The sequence below is a fragment of the Nanorana parkeri genome, unplaced genomic scaffold (genome assembly GCF_000935625.1).
Source record: "Nanorana parkeri isolate BGI_ZX_2015 unplaced genomic scaffold, ASM93562v1 scaffold1176, whole genome shotgun sequence".
In the NCBI taxonomy this organism is placed as follows: domain Eukaryota; kingdom Metazoa; phylum Chordata; class Amphibia; order Anura; family Dicroglossidae; genus Nanorana; species Nanorana parkeri.
Window position 1 is genome coordinate 67612 of NW_017307444.1, and position 23880 is coordinate 91491.

Genomic DNA, 23880 nt, shown 5'->3' on the forward strand with positions numbered 1-23880 from the left:
TTATCAGGAGTATGCTGCCATGGAGGCACAAAAAAATACATATTCGCTTCACTCTCTTAGTACTAGAGCAAGTAGTAGAGTCTTGGACCATGTTAGTCATTGATATTGCAGAAGGTTTGGAGTTTAACTGATGCCTTTTATTGCCAATTTAAGTTATTTAACCCCTTCATGACTGAGCTTTATTTTTGTTTCTGTTTGTAAATGACTGACTCACTTTTGACAATATTGCTGTGTGATTCTTCCACATCAGTAATATACTTTCTTACAAAGTGCACCCACACATATTATATATTGGTTTTTAGAGGACAGATAGGGCTATATATTTATATCACATATGTGTACCTAACACCTCACTTAGGACAAATCATATATAAAAAAAAGAGGAAAAAACTTAAAGAAAACACTTTTTCCCCCAGTTTTGATTTGTAGTATTTCTTACAAAAAGAGAACAGCTAATCAAAAATGCAATAAATGCATTCATTTATTTTTCCTTTATTTGGAAAAACCTCACATCCCTAGGGTTTTAGAAATGTTTTTGCACTTCTCGGCCTAGAATTAAAACCTAACATTTTAATCTTTTTTCTCTGAAAGCTAAAAGTGGTCACCTGGGCATACAATGTCACTGCCACTAAGTGTCATACTTTGAACATCACTGTCATGTGGGGGAGTTTAAAAAAATTAACCCCTTAGGGTGAAAAACAAATCTGCAGCTCAGCTGCAAATTTTCATTGTAAGGGGTTAATTTTTATATAAATGATAGTATAAAAATATATTTAAATATATCATTTTATTTGTTACATTTATTTTTATTTGTTACATTTATTTTTTTACACTTTTTTTTTTTAAACATTTAAAAAAACATTTTTTTATTATTTAATTATATCAAGCAGTCTTTGTGAATTAATCTCACTTTTACTGCTTGATAAATTAATTCATCAGGACTAGAAACATTATGTTTTTATTGCTGAAAGTTAAAAAAAAAAAAGCCGGTATACATCGAGTTTCCCGATCTATAGCAGCTGTCAGAGTGACGGCAAGAGCTGCAAATGCGGCTCTGCTCTCACTCTCAGACAACCGATTCCTGAAAGGGATCGGGTGTCTGAGAAACCTTAACTCTTTCATTAATGGATGCCTCTATACTGATTCTCAGTGGTTACCAGCATTGCAGAACGCAAATAACTGGTCACGTACAGTGTACGTGGCCAGTCATTTGGGCTTTTTGTGGCGCGACGTACAGTGTACGTCTCACGTCACGAAGGGGTTAAAGACCATTTCCACTTTTGCGGAGGTGTAAATGAGTGTAAATGAAGCAGGCATATGCATTTGCAGTATATGAACAAACAAACTTACATTGTTAGTTAGCTTTCCTCTTCATATTGTAATGGACATGGCTGTGGTTTGCAAGCAATCTGTGCATATTACACCTGAGCTCTCCACCCCCATTCATTAGTATTACATAGTGCCAACCACCCTGGACAGTGTATTGTGTATAAAGGCAGAGCTGGTGTCTAGTGACCGTGTTACACAGAATCACAGGGAGGGGGGCAACTGTTTACAGCCTGTACAAGACAATCTGACCCTGGTATCAGAATGAGTTTCCTGTGGAGAAAATGTTGAATTTGTAGGATTCAGGCCTAATAAAAAGTTAATAAAAAAATGAAGAAAGCCTGCAATGTAAATCAATCAAATGTGCACATGTATACATCATCACTGCTCCTCTTCATTACCATAATAAATGCTAATCACTTACAAAGGTGGAAATTGGCTATAAGTTAAAGGAGAACTATGGGGTCAGTGTTTTTCCCCATAGTTCTCCTTAGGGTAACGGGAGGACACAAACTAGCGTCCTCCCGTTACCCTAAGCTCAGTATACCGCGAGTTACAGCTCGCGGTATACTGAGACGCCGCAGCCGGGGCGGATCACGACTTAGATGACGGGATCTGCCCAGCTGCGTGAGTGACAGCTGGCTCTGCCTATCTAGAGGCAGAGCCAGCTGTACCCGCCCCCTCCCCCGTCCGTTCCGCCAGTCAGCGCTGGCAGATCGGAGCGGGGAGAGGGGAATCCAAATGTATCTTATTTGTGTATCATTTGGCTGTGATGGACTACACTCTCTTTAGTTTACTAATAGTATTGAGATTGTAGTCCATCACGGGAGTGAGCTTGGAGTAGTGACTACTTTACAACACACACAGGGACCATGGGGAAAAAAAGTGGTCACCCTCCAGAAGGAAGGACAGTGTCAGCACCAATTCAGAGATGATTTGAGGATCTACAGCCGAGTGATACACAAATAAGATACATTTTTGTTAATAGTCATGGTGCTTGAATGTATTTTTAAGGTTAAGGGCTTGTTCACACCAAATGCAGACCAGATCTGCATGGGTTTCTGCACATGCAGTGCAGTGTGTTATACCGCGTTATTTGCCACGTTTTTGATGCGTTCCGGGCCGTTTTTGGTAAAAATAAATAAATATTTATATTTTTTAGTTTAAAATCGGCTTTCAGTGTGTTCCAGGGCATTTGCATGCGTTTTGATGTGTTTGAATGCGTTCCAGAGCAGGTAAAATAGGGCTTGCTGCAGTTTTTTTACATGCTCTGGAACTGAACGCTGCAGTGTGAACTAGAGCCCAAAATATCATTGGAATAGATTGGATGCAGTTTTTGATCCAATCTGTAACTGCTCTGCTCCTGGAACGCGCTTGGTGTGAACAAGCCCTAACTCCAGAGTTTAGTGTCACTTTAAGGCCTGGAGATAAAAGTGTTGGTTGGTAGTTCCTAGGGATTTGGCTCTTCTTCAAATACTGTGGTTTTCCAGATTGTGTGTGTTTTGTACATTATGTAGAAATCATTTGGAGAATGTAAGTGACATCATTTAGTTGTGAATGCTGCTATAGACACGCAGATGTATTTCTGGAGGAGATATCTGGCTTCTGGTATTTCTGAGAGTTATACAGAACCAGCATGTGATTGCCAGCAACCACTCACAGCTTAGCAAAGGGTGAAACTGACCTTTCAAGCAGAAAATCAGATGATAATTTTGAGTAATTCTGAGAATTCTGCTGCTACTTAAGTGAATGGTTGTCATGTGGTTTTTGCTAAACTAGTGTTGGCCAATAGGCAGCTCTGCCTGAACAATGAGCCTTTACTTCAGTGGGTACTATGTGACCAATGATCTGGAAATGATCGTGTGACCAGCTGCCATATGAGCTATCACTCCCAATGTCTGGGAAAAGGTTGGTTGCTCACTGCTTTTATTAATATTTGTAAGTTTAACAGGATTTTAGCAGGTCCTTGAGAACTGGAAAGGATTTGGCCTTTTCCTTTAAATGTGGAATATTAAAAGGCCAAATTTCTTTCTAAGAGTGAATAAAGTGGGAAAGGATATCAAATGTATATGCAAGTGGTTACAAATGTATCTTCTAGTGTGAAAGGGCTATTTATTGAGTAAGCTCATATAGAAAAAAAGAGATGTCTTGTTCTCTTACATGTTAACAGATTGCAACCAGCTCTTGTGAAAGATCTGAGACCAAGGAGAGTTCACATTGCACAATGGAGTCTGATGCTATTGCTACACTTCGTACAGGTCAGTAGGCAACTACAGAATTTAGATCAATAGACTAAAAGTGTCCGTACACTCTTTGATTTTCGTTCTGAAATCGAACACGAACGTGGTTTCGAACGATAATTGATCAGTTGATGGGCAGCCAACGATTTTGATTACTGTACTCCTGGCTGAATTTCTTAAATCGGTCAGGCTGGAAAACTTTTTTCAAATCGAATGAAAATTCATAGATTACTGGTGTAATCGCAAAAAATCGCAGCAAGAACACTGCACATGCGCAAACGAAAATCCGTTCTGTCGATTGACAGAATTCGGTTAGTATTGCTAACGAACGATTCTCGAAATCCACATTGGTTTGTGCTTGATGGGCTATTTGGGCTAGAATCGAACGAGGGTTCTTGGCAGCAACCAAAATTTCTGCACGAAAATCTGTAAGTGTATAGGCCAGCTTAATGCAGGTCAAGCAGAGTTTCCTGGAGTCATTTTAGAACCAAATTCACATGGCATAGCCAGTTTCCCTGGCCATGTCACTCCTCTTGAATTTGATTCACTGGTGGCCTCATTTAGTGTCTGAAAGAACTGTTTCTGATGTGTCACAATATTCAGTCACCATCAAGCAGTCAGTGCAAGCTCAAACTATCCAGTATAGGTTAAAAAATGCACATAGGCTCTTAATTAAGACCTACCTACTATTAAATTTCGTTATCTCCCAGTAGGGTAAAGCTGGCCATACACCGGCGGTAGATTTTCATACATGAACTCTCATCAGGACATTTTATAATGCCGTCAGAGACTTGACAAATGTTAGAAATGAATGCAGTTTCTCCAAAAGGAAAACCACAAGTGTTAGGCTGACTAGTTAGCCGTGTTTGTGGGAGGAGTCCTGTACATTAAAGCCCCCCCCCCCTTTTCCCTATACTCACCCGTCGGCTTGTTGTTGTCGTCCCACTTGCCTCACCCCTTTTTAGTAACATTTACTCTGAGTATGCCCCCTTATTTTGCATACTGACCATATGTTAGTGAAGGTTCTCATTCATCCAGGTTATGGTATATCTGTAAAAAATATTACAGATATACAAAATATACTTATTTTTTACAGACATAGTGACCATGGCACACCCCAGATCAATGTAGGCAGGTTTGTTATCTCAGTTCTCAGGTACGTATCAGTGGGGCTCTGACTACAATCACTGTTAGAATTGTGAAACATTTTTCATCCTGCTCCTTCAATTTTTTTTAATCACTGTAGTCGAAAATGGTCATCGATTTGACCCCATTAACCATTAGAAAATAAAACAAGTGCCCTGAAAACTATTTTTTTTAAAAACAAAATTCTGCTAGTATATGGCGAGCCTGAAGCATAACTCTGGGCACACGTTTTATTAACCCTTGCAGTGGGGCTACCTCCGCACTGCAAGGGTTAAGTGCTCCTTCCAGCCTATTTCATCCTCTGCTGCAGCGATGGTATGTCCCTCGAGGTCCTCACATTCTATACACTGTGTATAGAACGTCATGACGGCTGCAGCGGATGGAGAGAAAGGCTCCAGGGACCAGTCTTAGAGCTGGCTCAGAAGATCGGGTGAGTATAACTTTTTTTTTTATGAACTTAGACACAAACTAGCACTTAACCCCTTACAGTGAGGGGGTATCCCCACTACAAAGGTTAATAACATTTGTGCCTGGAGTTTTGCTTTAAGAAACCGTGAACCAATACACCCCCATACAGTGACACCCCCACCAAAGCACAGTCAAAGGACACTATAATGCATGTATACATAAAACAAGCGAAATATGACTGTGACTGCTTATGACAGTCATGCCAGAGATCTGCTCGTCAGCTGTTTATAACCTGTACACAAAGTCATCTTTTTCTGAACATGCAGGAACGCTAAGTCTTCTATGGATAGCATTCTGTTATCTTCTGTCCTATGCATACCTTGCTCTGGGTGATCAAGCTTTACTGGATCTTCATAAATGCTTAAAATACGTACAAATATATTTTGAGATAAAATTCTAAGTGAATAAAGCTTGCCAGTTGCATCCTGGTAGAACCTCCAATCTGTGTATAGAACTGTACTATATTGCTAAGCTAAACTATTACAATAGAATTTGCTAGGGGGACAAAAGTAGAATATCATTCATTTTATATTGGATGGGATGAAGACTTATGAGTCATTGTATTACTATTTATCTTGCATATGGTGTATTCTAGGTTTATGTATTGGACTTTGTATTGGCAGTTTGTGACAGGACGGAGCATATTTTGTGTAAATCTTGTTCCATTATTTTACTGTGACTGCAGTAATATGCAGAAGGCACGCATATCTCTTCCGTAATGATACATTAACCTGAGTGCAAGGAATATTCCAAAACTATGTAATTATCAGAATTATTATTATAAGACCAACCTGGGTGATTTTAAGGGCAGGGCAACCGAGACTTTAAGCCAGAAGACTGAGGACATCTAGTGGTGGAAAAGAGTTACAGCGCGAGACAGCGCTGAAGAGGAGGTGAGTGAAAAGCAGGGATTTAAATAGCAAAATAGAAAAGTCACCAGCACTTCAATAAATTAGTTTTTTTGTAAAAAAATGTTTTCATCTCGCATCTAGTTGAAATAGGGGGCTTCGGGGGTCCCTTTCTAAGGGAAATTGATTTATTGGTGTGCTGGTGACTTCTCTATCTTACTTCCAGGCATTGTAAAGGGAACTAAAGTATACCAGCCTTAGCCTGTAACAATGTGTACAATTGATAAGCTTAAGCATAACATAAAGCATGTAATCAGGCCGCCCAAACAATTATGTCATGGGATGAAGAAAAAAGCCTATGAAAGAAACATTATATGTAAATATGAAAAAAAATAAAAATAAACGTTAATAAAAAGATAATACCAAAGTAAACCAGACAGAAACAAAACCCTTATATATAAATACTCAACACAGTTAAAAACTATAGCAGGGCTCTGTCTACAAATAATGTATCTTCCCTTTAGTTATTACCATTTGTATCACTGCCTCTCCTACTAGATTGTAAGCTCTCAGGAGCAGGGCCCTCCTAACCTTCTTGTATTGAAATTCTATTGTTAACTGTACTGTCTCCATCCATTTTGTAAAGTGCTGCACTAAGTGTTGGTGCTATATAAATCTTGTATAATAATAATAATAATGTTTCAAAGATGTATCCACAACTGACTAAACCAACTGTTTACAGTGCCACAAAGTCTAATCTCTTCAAAACCACCTTGAGTATTTCATAAATATCAGATATTAATATGTGACTATAGATGAAATACATTTAAATACATCAAAACGTCTTTCTTAGGCCTTTTTCCATATCCCTTAAAGGAGAAGTATTGGGAGCGTAAAATGTACTCTTCCCAATACTTGGAGCAGGCATGTGACAATGCAGATGTCACATGCCAGCTTTATAGATTGAGATCATGGTCTTCTCCCTGCGGGATTCCCCCCTTCCCTCTCTGTTCCTCTAGCGCTCATTAGAGGAACAGACAGGGGAGGGGACGACCACGGCTGGCTCTGGCTCTAGAGAGGCAGATCCAGCTGTCAATCAGGCAGTGGAGTAGATCCCGCTGGTTTGGCTTTAGTTCTCTTTTGCCAAAATTCATACCTCCAGGTGTGTTGGATTCCCGCTCCCCTACTCTGTGGTTCCATTCACTAGCCCCTATATAACTATTTTACTTGGTAGTGACATACCGGGCAGCTCATGTATCAGTAGAAAAGGCATGTGACACAAACAGGAGTGTATCATATACGGAACATTCCTCATTGGCTGTTGCTCTTAAAGAAAGCAAACATAGGAGCCACAGACAGCGGAGAGGTAAGTGTAATGCTTCTTTTTAAGGACCTCTTTTTGGGTGACGGCTGTGTTGCTTTAAGTGCCACCACAACATAGCCTATATTTTTTTACAAAAAAAGGTGTTGATATTATGTTTGTATTTAAAATCACAGGCCGGCATTTTATAGTGCAATAAACAAGGCATTTAGGCTCCATGTTCCATATTTGCCTTGGAAAACAATTTGTTGAGTTGGTCCTGATGAGGATGGCAAGTATCTCAAGAGATGAGAAGATGCTGTAAACATCATTCCTAAAGAAATGTTAGTGTGGCAGGAAAGAGACGATAATTGTGCCATTTTATTGGCAGCTTACTGTGATTAGTGAAGAGAGAAGACAATCATGGTTATCATCTCAATGAACAGAAATGGTGGCACAATGAGACTGGTGTAAAAAAAACCTTGGACTTCAGTCTTCAGAGAAGATGGTGTTATAATCACTTATGTCACTGTGACTGGTGAGGGGAGAAGATAGAATAATGCTCCTTTCAGATATATCACTGTGATTAGGTATGATAGTCCAGTAATGCTACCGAACAGTCAGTTTTACCACTGCGATTGGTAACAGGAGAAGCTGTCATTATGTCTTTTCAGTGATATCACTATAATTGAAGAAACTCGCAGTCCATTTATGTCAATGTGGCTGGAGAGAGAACAAGACTGATAGTCTGTTCAGTTATATTGGTTTTATAAAAAGAAATATCAGAAAAGCTCAAGGAGGACTGAACAAAAATGAATCAATATTATATCTTCAGCATGTCATTTTTAACACAAAAGATACAACTGCAGAACTCTTTTTTAATGTTTTGAACAAAATAAAGTCTTCATTTTATGTAAAGCTTTGTTACATTTTGTATTTTTGCATGTACACACTGATTTACATGAATACACGGATTTCTGCTGTAAAATCCAGTTTAAAATGCAGTGGAGGGCATGAAGGTTAGCTTCCTCATTCAGCATTGCCCATTGCATCCAATCAGAATCCATCTTTAGTTTCCCAACTCTAGTAAAAAATGTAATCTGACTGGTTGCTATAGGTTAACGTGCAGTACACAACATTTAAGCTTTACTTGTTTATTGAGTAATCCCAGTAAAACCTTCATAGAAAAGGTTTTTTACATGTTTCAGTCCATCACAAATCCCAAAAATAGCCATGCTACTGCGCTATGCACTGGTTCAGTGGGAGGTGTTTTTTTTGGCCCCACCTCACCATAACCTGTCTAGTTGTACCAACCTGGAGTTGAGCTTTATAATACAGTATATCTAAAGCTACAGCCATGGACACATATGTTGGTACTTTTTCACGAAATAAAAAACCCCACAATTTTCTCTGACATAACTTGACACTGACGAAAATAATTTTTTATTCCATATTTATTAAAAATCAGACTTTCTTTTTAATTTAATCAACAGAGTATTTTAAATTATTAAACAAACTACTAAGACATGGCCTAAAAGAGACAATCACTGCAAATACTTGATTTCTGTAACTCTCCTCCTTACCATCTTGTCTTGAATTGTATTGTGATTGTAATGTCTTCCTTATATTGTAAAGCGCTGCGTAAAAACTGTTGGCGCTCTATAAATCCTGTATAATAATAATAACTCTTAATGAGATATTTGCATCTGACAACAGGTAGTTTGGCCCACACTCCCTGAGTGTGGGCAAACTGCTGCCTCTGGTTTGAGGGATGCCTTCCCCAGACTGCATTTTTCAACTCATAGATGTTCGATAGGATTCAAATCATAGCTCATAGAAGGCCACTTCTTGTTTTTACTCATTCCTTCAGCTGTGTATTTTGGATCATTATCTTTTTGGGGGACCCATGACCAGCAACTGAGAGCTTTCAGCCACCGGGCAGTACTTTTTGCTCCAAAATTCCTTAATATTCTTGAGATTTCATTGTGCCCGGCCCAAATTCAAGGAATCTTGTGCACGATGTTGCCTCAAAACCTAACCAAGCCGCCTTCATCATCAGTATAGTTTCTTATCTTTACAAATTAAGCAGTTGAGCATCAGAGGGCGTCCGTAATGTTTCAGCAAGCTCTAGAAAACTAAAAGTGTTAGAAGCTTGTTACATCCTGAGAGAGCATTCCAAACGTTTCAGGTTACAGGAGAGGATAGACCAGGTATTTTGGTGAAGTTACATAGGTTAGAGGTGTTAAAAGATGTGGGAGAGCATAATATGATATCAACTTGGGTTAAAGGGATCAATAAAGAGGGTGACAAGGTCTGGGTTTAGCAGAGTGGAGTGGAGTGGAGTGGAGTAGAGGTGAGAATAGGATATCTAAGGGGTAGGAGTTTGTAGCAGAATGGGAAGGTCATTTTACAAACAACATACGTTCATAGGAAAAGAGAATGGGGTTGAACAATTGGGAGGGGAACTGCATAGTGACTTTCCAATGGTAGGAGCAGGGCCGCCGTCAGGGGGGTACGGTCAATACTCATGTAAGGGGCCCGGGCAGCCCCCGGGGCCCACCCAGGACCCATACATGAGTATCGGCTGACGGTGAGGGGCGAGGACGCAGCGGTGGAGGCCTGGCCCTAGCAGCGCAGGGCCCCAGCATTGCCATTCCAGTGGCTTCGAGACAAGCAGCGCAGGGCCCCAACAGCGACGCTGCTCGTCTGAAGTCAGTCCAGCGGGTCGGGTGTGCAGGTCAGTGGCGGATCCGAGAGGGGGGAGACGCTGCCGTCCTGAAACTGACAGTAGGATAGCGGCACCATATTGTGGTGTACACCAGGCACATGCGCTGCAGTGCGTTGTTAGAACGCATCGCAGTGCATGATTTTTTTCTATCATAAAAAAACATTAATTTAACTGTGGCAGCGCATGGCAAAGATTTGTGACGCATTGTCGTGCGTTGTAATACCTTGTGTTGCCTGTATCATTTTATCGCAACACAAACACCAACACATCACAAAAACCATTTATAACATAAATCACTTATTTACAATTTAGCATTCCTTCATTTTTTTTATAATCTTCCTTTCCTCAGCCTCTCATTGGTGTGGCAGTATTAAAGTAAAGTGTTAGGCCTCATTCAGGCGCCATTCACACCAGGGCTGAAGCATTTCACCATGGTTTCTGCACGATTTTTGAAAGAGCATTTTTGGATGTTTTTAGTCGCGTTTCAGCGCTGAAACGCAATTAAAAACGCTCAAACGTGCTGGGATTTCTAGTTACGCCCCTGGTGAGGACACTCTCCTGCACTCCTCCCCTCCACTGGCTGCCAAGGTCTCTGGAGAAAGACGTTCTGCAGGAGTTAGGTGAGCCAGTGGGATCTATGGGTGATGGATGGTACGCGGGGGGGATTGGGAGACTGTAGAGCTGACAGTATTGCTGACTTTATGTAAAATGTATAGCTAGTGGTATTCTGCATGGATGTATAATGATTATGCAGGAATGCAGAATACCACCAGCTATACAGGACTACAAATTCCAGCACTGGCGGAACTACCGGGTCGCAGCGGTCGCAATTGACACGGGGGAAGGGGGGTGCTGGTGGTATTTTTGAATCGATTATACAGATCCAACTACATTGGCCTATACACATACAGCACAGCAATGAAGTAATAAAATGAACTAGGATCACACTAATCCAGCACGTTATTAATCTCATGTGCCCCACTCAATATGGCGCTCGTGCAGAAAGTTTATTGGGAAAACTCACCGGCCCAAGTGGCTCCGTCGGCTAACGAAGGGGGGAGGAGTCCGGTGATGTCACGGACATCGGCGTCACCGGACTCCTCTTCCCTTCGTTAGCCGTCACGGACACGATCAAAAAGTTTGACGATTAAATCGAGAAATTCATCTTTAATTTCCACAGCCCTAAAATATATAGTAATGGTAATCCACAAACACATACTTACAGATAATTGCTGTACATGTGACCATGCACATCATCTCAGGGAAGGAAAATGCCTTTCCCTGAGATCTCGTGAGATTACAGATGAGATTTCCCAGCAATGCTCTGCTGATGTGACCGTCCCAGGATGCAACGCTTGGGCACAATTACATCATCAATTACATCATTTGTGCCCAAATGGACCAGGAAGTAGAAAAAATAGTAAGTAAAAAAAAAAAATGTTTGTTTAACTAATGAAAGTATGATTATTTCATATCGGCACACAGATGCGATTTTTAGTCAAGGGGGGTAAAGGACCACTTTAAACAAATCTGCTCAAACAATCATCCAAATAAAGACACTGAAACTTCTCTATAGTTTTGCTTTTATTAACACTGGTGCTTCTGGTACAAAAATATTATAACTGTAAAAACAAACAAATTCATCCAAAGCAGAAAAAAAATTTGGCGCTGTATTTTAAGGCACAAATATTTCCCAGAATAAACCTATGTGTGATAAAATCTAATACACAAACAGAACACACAAAGAGTGTTATCAGCTCTGGCCATATTCAAATCATAAGACTCCTGCTAAGTTGAGGGGTCTGCCACCCAAAGCTTCTTTCCTAAAACAGGCATACAGGTATGTCAGTCTAACTGTATGAAAACGTGTGCAAGGACTGTCTGTGTTGCCCATGGCAAGGTATCACAATTTTTTTTTCAACCACTAGAAACCTGAAACGTCAGACACTGGCTGCTATGAGCAACACAGACAGTTCTGCTCTGAAACATGTTCAGATATGAGAAGTGACTCTTTTCCACTCATGCTCATTCCAAGAAGATATCCGTATTCTTTTCTTGTTTCTTCCTCCATCTCCGGAGCTGGAGCTGAAGTTGCAGTTTGTTGGTGAAGAAGAACTGCTTCCAGCCAATGCTCTGGGCTAAAGATCTCATCTCTGTGGTGACGGTATCACAAGACCTTTCCACAATGTGCTCCCATAGCTTGTCCGAATTGCACAGCTGTATGTAAAACAAAAAAAGGAAATGCTTAATATTTATCCACATTCACATGTCTGTTTCAAATGGTTTTTATTAGTTTTCAACAAGTAACATGGCATACAATGAGTACAGTCGTTGGTATAAATCAAGTACCGATATGCGTTAACAAAAGGTGTACTGACCTTAAGGTCGGTCGGACCAACAAAAAGGAAAGAAACAGTAGGAATAAACATTGCCAGCTAGTATTCACTGTCTATACATATAACATCTGCTGATGAGCTGGCGGGTTCCCTGGGTCGCACCAAAAGGAACATGTGCGACCCATGTACGCATGGATGTCATAGGTCTTATTCGTGGGTCAAATGGCCTCTGTGCCACAGTGGCGATGCGATGTATGATCGAGGCAAGTACCCTGGTGTCTGACCTACGGAACGTTGGGAACCCATAAGGGTGAGGTCCTAATTAACTAAGAGGGGAGGTGGGGGATTGGGGTAGAGGGGGTGTGTGGCAGGAGGGGGTTTGGTCATGTTTGGCAGTTGTGCTGGGACGAGTTATGGGAAAAGTGATGCCTCGTTATCTTCCTATCAGAAGTCATTCTTGTTTTTGCAGGTTGGTAAAGTCCGCTGTGCCTATAAAATAGGCCCAGCAGGTCCACATCTTCCTGAATCTATCTAGATTGTCTAGTGGCCATCAGTTCCTCCATTTCGTAGACATGGCCTGCTTGTGTGAGCCATTCGCTTACTGTGGGCATATGTTCCTGTCGCCAGTGGCGTGGGATGAGTGTGCGTGCTGCGTTGATACACATTCACATGTCTTTTCCAAACATGTATAGCCTACAGAAACATATATGGGGCAGCCAAGTTGGTTGTGTAAGCACATTGGCATTATATTTCATTATTTATCTAATATTATTAATATATGAACATGACTTATTCAGTTCTAAAGCTCCTCCCTTCAAAAGGTCTACTTTCAGGTATCACAATGAGACCTCCTGGCTCTTGAGGGCTAGTTCACACCATAAAAACAGTGCGCTCCAGCCCAATTTGGTGATCGCCTGCACCCGAACGGTGGGCACATCAATGCCTGCATTTCGGTCCAGTGCAGCCACAAAAATGCTGCATGCGCGGAACGCAGACATCGATGTTCGGGTGCGAGCGATCGCACTGCAGCCAAGGGGGGAGGGGGGAACTGGCGGTTGCGTGGCTGCAGTGCCATTGACTTCAATGAACCGCCACGCCCCCTCCCTTGAACGCAGGGAGCCGGCCAGGAATTGATCCAGTGCGTTCCAGCACCAAATCGAGCCGGAACACACTGTGGTGTGAACTAGCTCTTATAGTGCAGAGAACTAGACAGAACACTGAATTTAGAAACGCTTAAAGGGTATCTATGGTCAAAAACGGAAACAAAATCTGTATCTCTATATTGAATTTCCGTAAATTCTATCCCACTCCTAATAACAATATCTATCTAGAAGTTTGTAAACTTACTAATTGAAGATGTCCATAGGATGCACTGACACAATTTCACTCCGCCCTGTGAATATGCACTTCCTTGTATCAACACTCTAACAAAGCCTACCGTGTGAACTAAAACTGTAAGCTCATCATTGCTTTCTGGAAGCAATGCATGATGGGATATGTAGTGTTGAGAAATGGAGATTGCATCACATGAGGCAGCGGGGAAAGGGATACATGGTTCACTGGGAATCCAGGAAGTTGATGAAAGTGTTGGGCAGATAGAAGGCAGCACTCACTATAGAAAAGGGATGTTTTCAAGTAAGCTTTGATTGCATTAGAAACAACTCTACTATGTATTCCTATTACAATGCTGATGGTATAACTGGAGAGGATATGCTGGGACTCTACAACTCTTTTATTTTTTACACTTCTCGATCAGGGCGAGTTGACAAAAGGAACAGGGGATGCTTTTCCATAGCACATCCCCACTATACTCAAGAGTATCCTTACTGCTAGGCCAGAAGACCAGTAAGACTATAGAAGGGACCTGGCCTGGGGAGGGGAGAGGAAGGGATTATTGTAGGAAGGAAACCAATGGTTTAGCAATCATCCTACTGGGTTTTATTTAGTAAAGTGTCTTAGCTACCAGGGCTAGCTACAAAATGTTCTAGGCCATGTTTTTCAAAACAAGGTTGAACATAACAGATGGCCTTTTTTTAAAAGCAAAGTCACAATCTATCTGTTGACATAATGATGTTGTCTGCACATGTTTCTTTTATGCACTGATGAGCAGCAATTGCCGTCCATTCATGCACGGGGCCGTAAACTAATGGACCGGCTCACTCACACTAAGAAACCTGTAGAAATGAGTATTACCAGCTAATTAACTGCTGAATGACCAGAAAGTGACGTTATTTTCTGTTTTAAAAAGGGACATTTTAGGTTTTACATTAAACTGCGAGAATCAATATTAGAAGTAGTATTAAACTTTTAAAGATTTTTCAATAATGAATCCAGATCAAAGAAATATACATTACGCAGCAAAGGATTTCTGTGCCCAAACGCCTACAGTCATCATGTTCCCAAACAGCTCCAACTCTCTCAGCTCGGCTTCTCTGAATTTCCCATCCAGTACAAGGTCACATAGGACAGAACAGTCTCCAGCAGCTGTCCATCTAATAGTTTGGAGAAGGGAGGAGGTGGGATTAGCTTGTCCTGCTGTGTCTGTTGACTGTGTAGATATCCCACCGCACACCTGACCGTTGTATCCCTTATTTGACGGGAGCTGACGTGACCATGTATATCCAAGGCATAAATATGTCACCAGCACACCAAGAATCTTCATCCAATAACACCTTTATTGACGTTCAATCATAGTGTCAGACAAATAGTGAAGTTTCGAGACCATGCAGGATCCCTTCTCCAGGCATCATGTCAGATGGAAGCCTGTGTGGTCTGGTAACATCACTTTTTGTCTAACACTATAATTGAACATCAATAAAGATGTTATTGGAGCCCTAAGGAGCCTTGGTGTGCTGGTGACATATTTACTTCTTGTGTGTTTATGGAGACAAAACAAATGACAAACGCACTCAACAATTTGTTACCAGTTATACAGTAAGGTGCACACGAAATGGGCTTTGAACAGTAAACCAGTAGAAAGGTATCATGGCACACTCACAAACCAGCATGTAAAACAACTTGTCTCACCACTAAGGTTAATAACGGAGGTTTGGATAAGCTGAGAACCCCCATGCGTCACTACACCAAATCGGTCAAGCAAAACAAATGACAAACGCACTCAACAATTTGTCACCAGCTATACAGTAAGGTGCACACGGTTCTCAGCTGCCATTGGGATGTGCGGGATCCCTTGTGTGTTCCTGTGCCTTTAAGGGAGGTTGGGCTTCCTCCTGACAAACCTGCACCCAATTTGAAATCTTCTGCCCCCATGTGCTCCAAGATGGAGACTCTCATAGTTTAGAGTTAGGACCGCACTATAAGAGGTGCCTTGGCGCGGCTGTGCGGCTTTCACATTTTCTGCAGAAGACGTGTATCCAAACCTCTGTCATTATCCTTAGTGGTGAGACAAGTTGTTTTACATGCTGGTTTGTGAGTGTGTCATGATGCCTTTCTACTGGTTTATGGAGACACACACGGCTTATTAGCACAATAATGGTGGCTCCATAGGACCCTGCAAGGCAAAGGAGTGACCCCAAAACAGGATATCAGAGACCAGCTGACTGTAGGAAACTAAAGCTTTTTAACATCATGGAGCAGCATCCATTGTTAGTTATTTCATCAGCATTTGAAACCTTTTGACTAGACGTCAGTGTTATAGAGTGAAAGGAGATAATAAGACAACCAAGGTGAAGAGACTTTCAGTAACTGAGCTGTGAACTTCTGCCAGGAAACTCCTAGTGAAAGCTTGGGGAGTAAGATGGAGCACAGCCAATGCAGAGGAGATGTTAGCTTTGGAAGACCAACTCTTTTATCTGCAGGTCTTTGAAGTAGCACAAAGCCCCTGTGCAGGTTAGGAGTTACACCCATGAAGTCCCATCAAACGCATTCACTCCGCTCCTATATTTACTTGCTCCTGGGTGCAGTGCAAGCACCACAGTGCCAGTTCTCAGTGTTCACCGACATTGTACGGACTCATTAGCTGAACATGCATGCACTGCCTCTAGCACAGATGGAAACCTGTCTGGAGATAAAGATGGGGGCAGCTATTATAGGTCACTGACTCAGAATATAATGACAGCCGGGCAGCTCACATTTCCAGCAAGGTCAGCAATGGCAGCCTGTATATTTTTCTTAGTACAGTTTCCTTCCATGTAAAAGCTATACAGATGGGGTAATGCAGCTGCACATGTCAGTATGAGTTCTCACATTTAACAAAAGTCACCCCAACCTTTGTTTCTCATTTACAAACATATCCCCCCTTCTCATTACATGAATTAGCCAATAGGCTATCTAGTCAATGATCTGGCAAAGCCAAGTTCCTGGGCGATGCAAACCGCTTTTTGGATCATTCACATTCATGTATATAAGTGATGGGTCTTGTGACATCACATAGGGATCCTTACAGAGGCAAACATGAAAGTAGATCTAAGCCCAAAATGGATGACATTTACAGGGCTATTCACAAAAGGGTGAAGAGTTTGGAGAAGTTTAGTAAAGTTCTGTGTATTATAAAAAAGTGCTATTTTTTTTTAAATACAGGTCTTATGTTTTCCATCATTTTGCAGCATCTCAGTAGTGCTGGTCTCCTCCAGACTCTTTCAGCCACTTCCTGTCTATATGCACTAGCTCCAGCATCGATTTTTAAATTATTGCTCTGGATAGCAATGGGATGATCCCAGCTTGGGGATGACTAAGCATGCTTGAATCTGATGCAACACCATCATACAACAAATGAATGAACTGGTGTGCACCACATTTATTCATTTTGTTGCAGACGGCATTAATCAAGCAGAAATTGGCACATATGTTGGCTTCCACCAGCCTTTAGAAATCCCCCCCATGAGTCCATACTCATTTAGTGTGTGACTGTAAATGAAAATGATGAAATGGGCCTGTTTTATCTACGTGTGATGCCAGGACGTTCTGCATCAAAATTGTTTTCGGATGAAAGGTTCCTTGGCTTGAAGGAATTTTTGGATTTCCTAACTCGTGACTCAAAAGCTTCTGATTAAGTGTTTGGATGCAGAACAAAGCTCAGAATTTAGTCATTTCACCCCCAAAGTCCCTGCTCTTTCCAATTCAGAACCTGGGATTTCATGTACTCCACAGCTACAGCAGGATTGCCACTAATCTCTTTAACACATTCTCTGCCCAAAAGACTGCCAGTTCCTGTGAATGATTATTTTTGTGTACGTGGCTACCTGCAAAGATGAACGCTGATGTGGCAGAACGCCGACTAAAAACCGGTTACCCAGTTATAGCATTACCCTTCATAACCTGGAACTGGGAAAGGTCTGGAGAAAGGCTTCACAAAGATCATTTAGTCGCCCTCTGCTGGATAACTTACAACACACAGATATCAAACATTTAGAGACGGAGAAAGGGAATAAAAGAGTGAACTTGTGGAAACAATAGTAGGTCTCTGCAGCTCTGTGCAAAGTCAGGCATGCCAGAACTGCAACATGTAATGGTAACGTTATAACTTACAATAAAACAAGGATCCCTCTGAAATGACAAGTCTGAGCAAAAGACTTATCCAGAACATATCCAGAGAGCTGCCACATCACCTGACTATTGCCATGCAGTCAAAAAGACTGCTCTGAGAGCTGAGCATTGCCAGAGAGACTGCTCTGAGAGCTGAGCATTGCCAGAGAGACTGCTCTGAGAGCTGAGCATTGCCAGAGAGACTGCTCTGAGAGCTGAGCATTGCCAGAGAGACTGCTCTGGGAGCTGAGCATTGCCAGAGAGAGTGCTCTGGGAGCTGAGCATTGCCAGAGAGACTGCTCTGAGAGCCGAGCATTGCCAGAGAGACTGCTCTGAGAGCCGAGCATTGCCAGAGAGACTGCACTGAGAGTGGAGTACTGCCAGAGAGACTGCTCTGAGAGCCGATTATTGCCAGAGAGACTGCTATGAGGGATGAGTACTGCCAGAGAGACTGCTATGAGAGCTGAGTACAGCTATGAGACCCGAGTATTGCCAGAGAGACTGCCAATAAGGGCTCGCCATATGCAGTCACCTGTGTTTTCCTGTCTGGGTCAATGCAGGTCACTGCAAGGGTGCATAGAAAGTAATGGTTTTCTCTGTGCCTTGTATGCACAACAGAGAGGTTTGTGAGCCTGGCTGAGTGGCATAGGGAGCTGTATGACACACACAGCTTATTGCCACACACTCCATAGGACCCTGCAAGGGAAAGGAGCCACCCTAAAACTGTATATCAGGGCCAGTGCTCGGGGGACCCCGCTGATTCTGCAGAAAGCTAAAACCTTTAAGTATTAAGAAGCAGCATCCATTGTAAGAAATGTAATCAGCATCTGAAATAGTTTAAATATTGTTTGACTTTAATATCACTTTAAAATACAAAAGAAGCTCCTAATCTGACAAGAACATAAATGTGTTCATGTGACTTCAAAAGAGGCACCCGGGGTTCATTCCTTATGTCCACAGAGCACCCCCTGACTTGGTGCTAAAAGCTCACCATTTACTATGGATTTACTAGAAGCCGATTGGTTGCCATGTACAGCTGCTCCAGATTCTGTCTTCTCCAGTCTAAAGGTGCCCATACACTGTACGATTCTCGTACGAGAATCGCGGGAAATCCCGCGATCGTACGAGAATCGTACAGTGTATGGAAGGCGTGCGACCGTTTCTACTGTACGGTCGCATGTCTTCTGTCGAACAAGCAGGCTTGAAAACCCGCCGAGAATCGTACGATTTTAGGCGGGTTAGTGGCCTGCTTGTTCGACAACTGCAGAAGGGGCCGGTGTGCGCACGCGCACACTGCCCGTTTGCAGTGATCGGAAGCCCGCCCCTCACTGCGGTCATCGGAAGCCCGCCCCTCAGCGGGGCGGGCTTTCGATGATCGCAAGTACGATCTGCCCGTCCAAGATGGGCAGATCGTACGAGCTTTCAATGAGCTTACGACCATCGCAAGACAAAAGGTCTTGCGATGGTCGTAAGGTGTATGGGCACCTTTAGGCTGGGTTCAAACCTGAAATCCCATAATTTCCTACGGGCATGGTTCCCACCTGGCCGTATTTCAGCTCGTGGAAACGCGCTGAAAAACGCCCTATGCCCAAACAAGTACAGGAGCTTCTTTGGGGTGCGTATCCATTGTTATTCCCGGTGTGGCTCGGGGTTAACAAAGCGGTAACCCCAAGCCACACTCGGGAATACAGCGTAGGTCTTACCTTGTCCGCGATCCCCGCTGTGTCCTCCGGCCGCTACCGTCTTCCGGGTTCCGTCCCTGGCGAGCGTCCGCATTGCAGGGGGGGCGGAACCAGCGGGAAGTTTGAAAGTTAAAAAAAAATAAAAAATCATACCGCCAGGTAGGTATAAACACAAGCGTCGAACGCGCGTTTCACTGAACGAAAAAAGGTGCTAAAAAAAGCACTAAAAAAGAGCTGAAAAAAAACGTGGCACAGTCATACTGTAACATGTATAGTAAGCTTTAGATATACTACACCGGATCCAGCAATCCCGCGCTAGCCCTACAACAGCTTAACAACAACGTCTACACCTTTTTAGTTTTTTTTACCTCAGCTATACAAGACGAGATCCAGTCATATATTCGCTATTTACCTTTTGGAATGTATGAGAGACCTGGGAGAGCTGAGCGATGTCCTCTAGGTCCAGAAAAGTCAGGATGTAGAGTAGCAGTGACTCAGAAAGGCGCTCCAAGAAATCATACTGACCCCGGCATAGGTCAAGGACGTAACTCAATACCTTCTGGCTGAAGACTATGCCAATCTGAGCTGTGTAGGACAAATCACAGTTACCACATCAACTTCTATACTCAATCTAACAGAGACAAGAAAGTGATCTCAATCCGTCTTATTATATTATATATATATATAGCAGCCAGCAGTATAATGTGAGGCACCGCCCTCCTTACACATTATGTGTCATTACACCTCCGAGTACATTTTAGGGGCACTACAGTAAAAACACACCAAAGAGCTCACAAATCTATTTTTTGCTTTTACCTGTTTCGTCTTTGATTAATCGATTTAACTTTTTACATTTTTTTTTATTAAAGCAGACTGATTGAATAACTGCGGACAGACCCAAATGATGGCACAGTGGCGTACTGGTTAGCACTTCTACCTTGCAGTACTCAGGGTCCCTGGTTTAAATCCCGGCCAGGCCGCTATCTGCAAGGAGTTTGCATGTTCTGCTTGTGTGCGTTTCCTCCAGGTACTCCGGTTTACTCCCACACCCCAAAAGACATGCTGGAAGGTTAATTGGCCCTGTATGTATGTATGTAAGATAGGGACCTTAGATTGTAAGCTCCTTGGGGCCAGGGACTGATGTGAATGTGCACTCTGTAAAGCGCTGTGTAAATTGTCGGCGCTATATACAGGTGAAACTCGAATAATTAGAATATCATGCAAAAGTAATTGCAGTAAGTGCTGCAAAAGGGGCCCAAACCAAGTACTGAGTACATATGCATGCTTGTACTTTTCAGAGGTCCGATATTGTTCTATGTACAATCCTTGTTTTATTGATTGCATATAATAATCTACTTTTTTGAGGTTGTGGATTTGGGGTTCTTGGGGTTTTCATGAGCTGTAAGCCATAATCATCACAATTATGACAAATCACGGCTTGAATTATCTTGCTTTGCATGTAATGAGTCTATCTCAGATATTAGTTTCACCTTTTAAGTTGCATTAGTGAAATAAATGAACTTTGCACGATATTCTAATTATTCGAGTTTCACCTGTAAATACCTGTAATAAATAAGAATTAAATGACCACATTTCCCCAAAGCAGGACCGTCCGTTTTCCATTGAGCGTGCACAAACTTGACGGGTACTTTGGGACATAAAGTGGACTTTTACCCTCTTTCACTAAAAATCACGTCAGCATACAGCTCTGCATGCCGATATGAAATCATCTTACAATCATGAGATCTCAGGGACAGGCATTTTCCTCCCCGGAGATGATGTGCATGGTCACATGTGCCAGAGTTCCAGGAAGTAAATGGGGAGCTAGTAATCTTCCCTTAGTAAACATGGCCACTGTTAGAAGACTGGGGAGCAAAAGAGAAACAAGGTGTGCAAAGAATACAAATCCTGGACTGATCTAGAAGTTTGCGTTTGTAGATTGTCATTACTAAATATTTCTAAAGGTGTCTTTGTTGTCATTTCAAAGATATGGGTAAAGTCATAGTTATATAATTACATGGTCTCTCTTTAAAAGGAAAACTATGATGGTTTTGGGACTTTTTTTTGTTTGTTTTTACATTTCAAAACTGATTTACATTTGTAAATGTAAATCCAGCCAGCCTAGCCTTCATTGCTGACGGGTCATAAACTTCTGTGTGTAGTCAGGCTATACAGCAAATGAGAGCCTAATGTAAAATATGAAATGAAGGTGAAAGTGTCGCCTGCTGGTCTAGAAGAAGAAAGAAAAATGTAAAATCATACAATATTTGATATTTATCTGACTTTTTTGATGACCCTAATAAAAGAAGAATTTGTACTGCAGCGATGTACAGAATATGATTTTTTTTAAAAGGTTTCCCAAATGTACACCTTAATGTGACATTAAACCCTCAGATTGTTTAACATAAACCAATACTGTAATGTGTGCCTTACTGTAATCCATGGTAGTTTCCCTTCTCTTTGCTGCTCTTCCATTTAAATCCTCATCTCTTCTCATGCTGGGGGAGAACTTCCCTTTGCAGCTGAGTGCCTCTTCCTGTAGTGCTGGCTCAGGTTGTGAACCTTCACACAGACACCATGTAGCCATTCCAGAGACAAGGCAGTCTGCTGCAAAGGGAAGTTCTGCCCAGCATGAGAAGAGAGACATTTTTAAAAGGAAGAGCAGCAAAGAGAAGGGAAACAACCATGGATTACAGTAAGGCACACATTACAGTATTGGTTTATGTTAAAAAATCTGAGGGTTTAATGTCACTTGAAGCAGGGAGGCCGAGCTGAAGCTGAACTCCGGGATAAGCAATTATTGTCCAAATACATGAGCATTGTGTATTCTTTGTGGGGTTTTCCCCCCAGATCTGTGCAGTAATCGAATGTGAAACATGGAGCTTCCTATAATTCAGACTAGCCACTGCTGCTCTATCTCCTGTGCAGGATGACTGGTCTGGTCTCTGCCCCCTCCTGTAGTTTTTTGCAGGCAGCCTGTAGTGGGTAGAGCCGGTTGGGCCCCTGCACAAGCCATGTACAGCTATGTCACTATTATGTTTACAAGGTAATAACCAGGTTTGCAAAGGGATTTTGTGCACGAAGTACATTTATATATTTTGTGGTTAAAGAGGAATATTTAAATGAATATCTTTGTACCCGGGGGTTCAGCATTAACGCAGAGAAATACAGAGCTCCCTCTAGTGGCTGATTTGCCAATCCTTTATAAAAGCTGAACCCTAGGAAAACAGCTGAATACGCATACTGGTGCTGCTTTTCCTTCAAATGGATTTGTAATTCTCTTCAGGTTGTGTTGAGATCCAAGAAACCTGTCAGAGAATACAATCAGAACCTCTATCTGCATGCAACAGCACAGCTTTATCAAGTGCACCGGTCACAACCAGTCAAAGGCAGAGGTGTTCTGTAGTCCAAATCAGGAGTGAGGGGCCATGGGTGATAACGGTGCTCTACCCTGGAGTGGGAAAGCATTGTCACTGAAGGACAGAAAGTGTTTCCTGTCAGGATCACCAGGTGATCCCACCGACTCCTCCGGCCTCCTAGACCGGTGCCTGCAACCTCTTCTACCCTGGGCTCCACCAGTCAAAGGACCGCTGATGTCTTATGCAGGTACACTGACCTGACATCAGACATAAGGACGCCAAGGACATTCCGGAGCGGAGGGAGAGAGTGCCGACCATGGTGGGACCGTGGATCAGATCAGTAAAGCAGCTTTATTTTAACCCCCTTGGACAAAATGAGCACTTAACCCTTTCATTGCAAGGGCAGGTTTGTGATTTTCATGGAGTTCTTCTTTAAGCACCTTTAATAGACATGAAAGGGCTCTCATTGGATAATGGCCTCATCAGTGGGTGGGGCTTAGCACTTAGGGCTCTCATTTCTGCGCTGGTCTAGCCAATAAATACATGGGCACATATGGGCGGGGGCAAATTTGGCATCTTCAACATGGGTGTCATGGGAGGCACCGTCAAGCTCCTGTAATTATAGATCGTCTTATTAATTTTAAACATTTTAAAATTAAAGATATTCACTTTAAACACAAATTCTAAATCTGTCCACTTCTGTAATCCCCATTGAGAGGTATTACCCCTAAGGGCTTGTTCACACCAAATCCGGACCAGATCTGCATGAGTTTCTGCATATGCAGTGCATTTTTTTGGGCCAGGGACTGATGTTCCGGTCCGTTTTTGATGCGTTCCAGAGCAGAAATAAAATAAGGCTTGCTGCAGTTTTTTTTGGAACTGAACACTGTGGTGTGAACTAGAGCCCAAAATACCATTGGAATACATTGGATGCATTTTTGATGCGTTCTGTAACCTGCTTGG

General features: G+C 42.2%; 1 protein-coding gene across 1 annotated transcript in view; it reads right to left on the minus strand.

Moving 5' to 3' along the window:
* Window positions 1–12081: 12081 nt before the first annotated feature.
* FBXO36 (F-box protein 36) overlaps window positions 12082–23880 on the minus strand; it is a 33287-nt gene continuing 21488 nt past the window's right edge. The window contains exons 3-4 of the mRNA XM_018568351.1: window positions 19971–20143; window positions 12082–12273 (exon numbers count right to left, since the gene is read on the minus strand). Of these exons, the coding sequence (XP_018423853.1) occupies window positions 12082–12273; window positions 19971–20143 (365 nt within the window). The remainder of the gene's footprint in view (window positions 12274–19970; window positions 20144–23880) is intronic.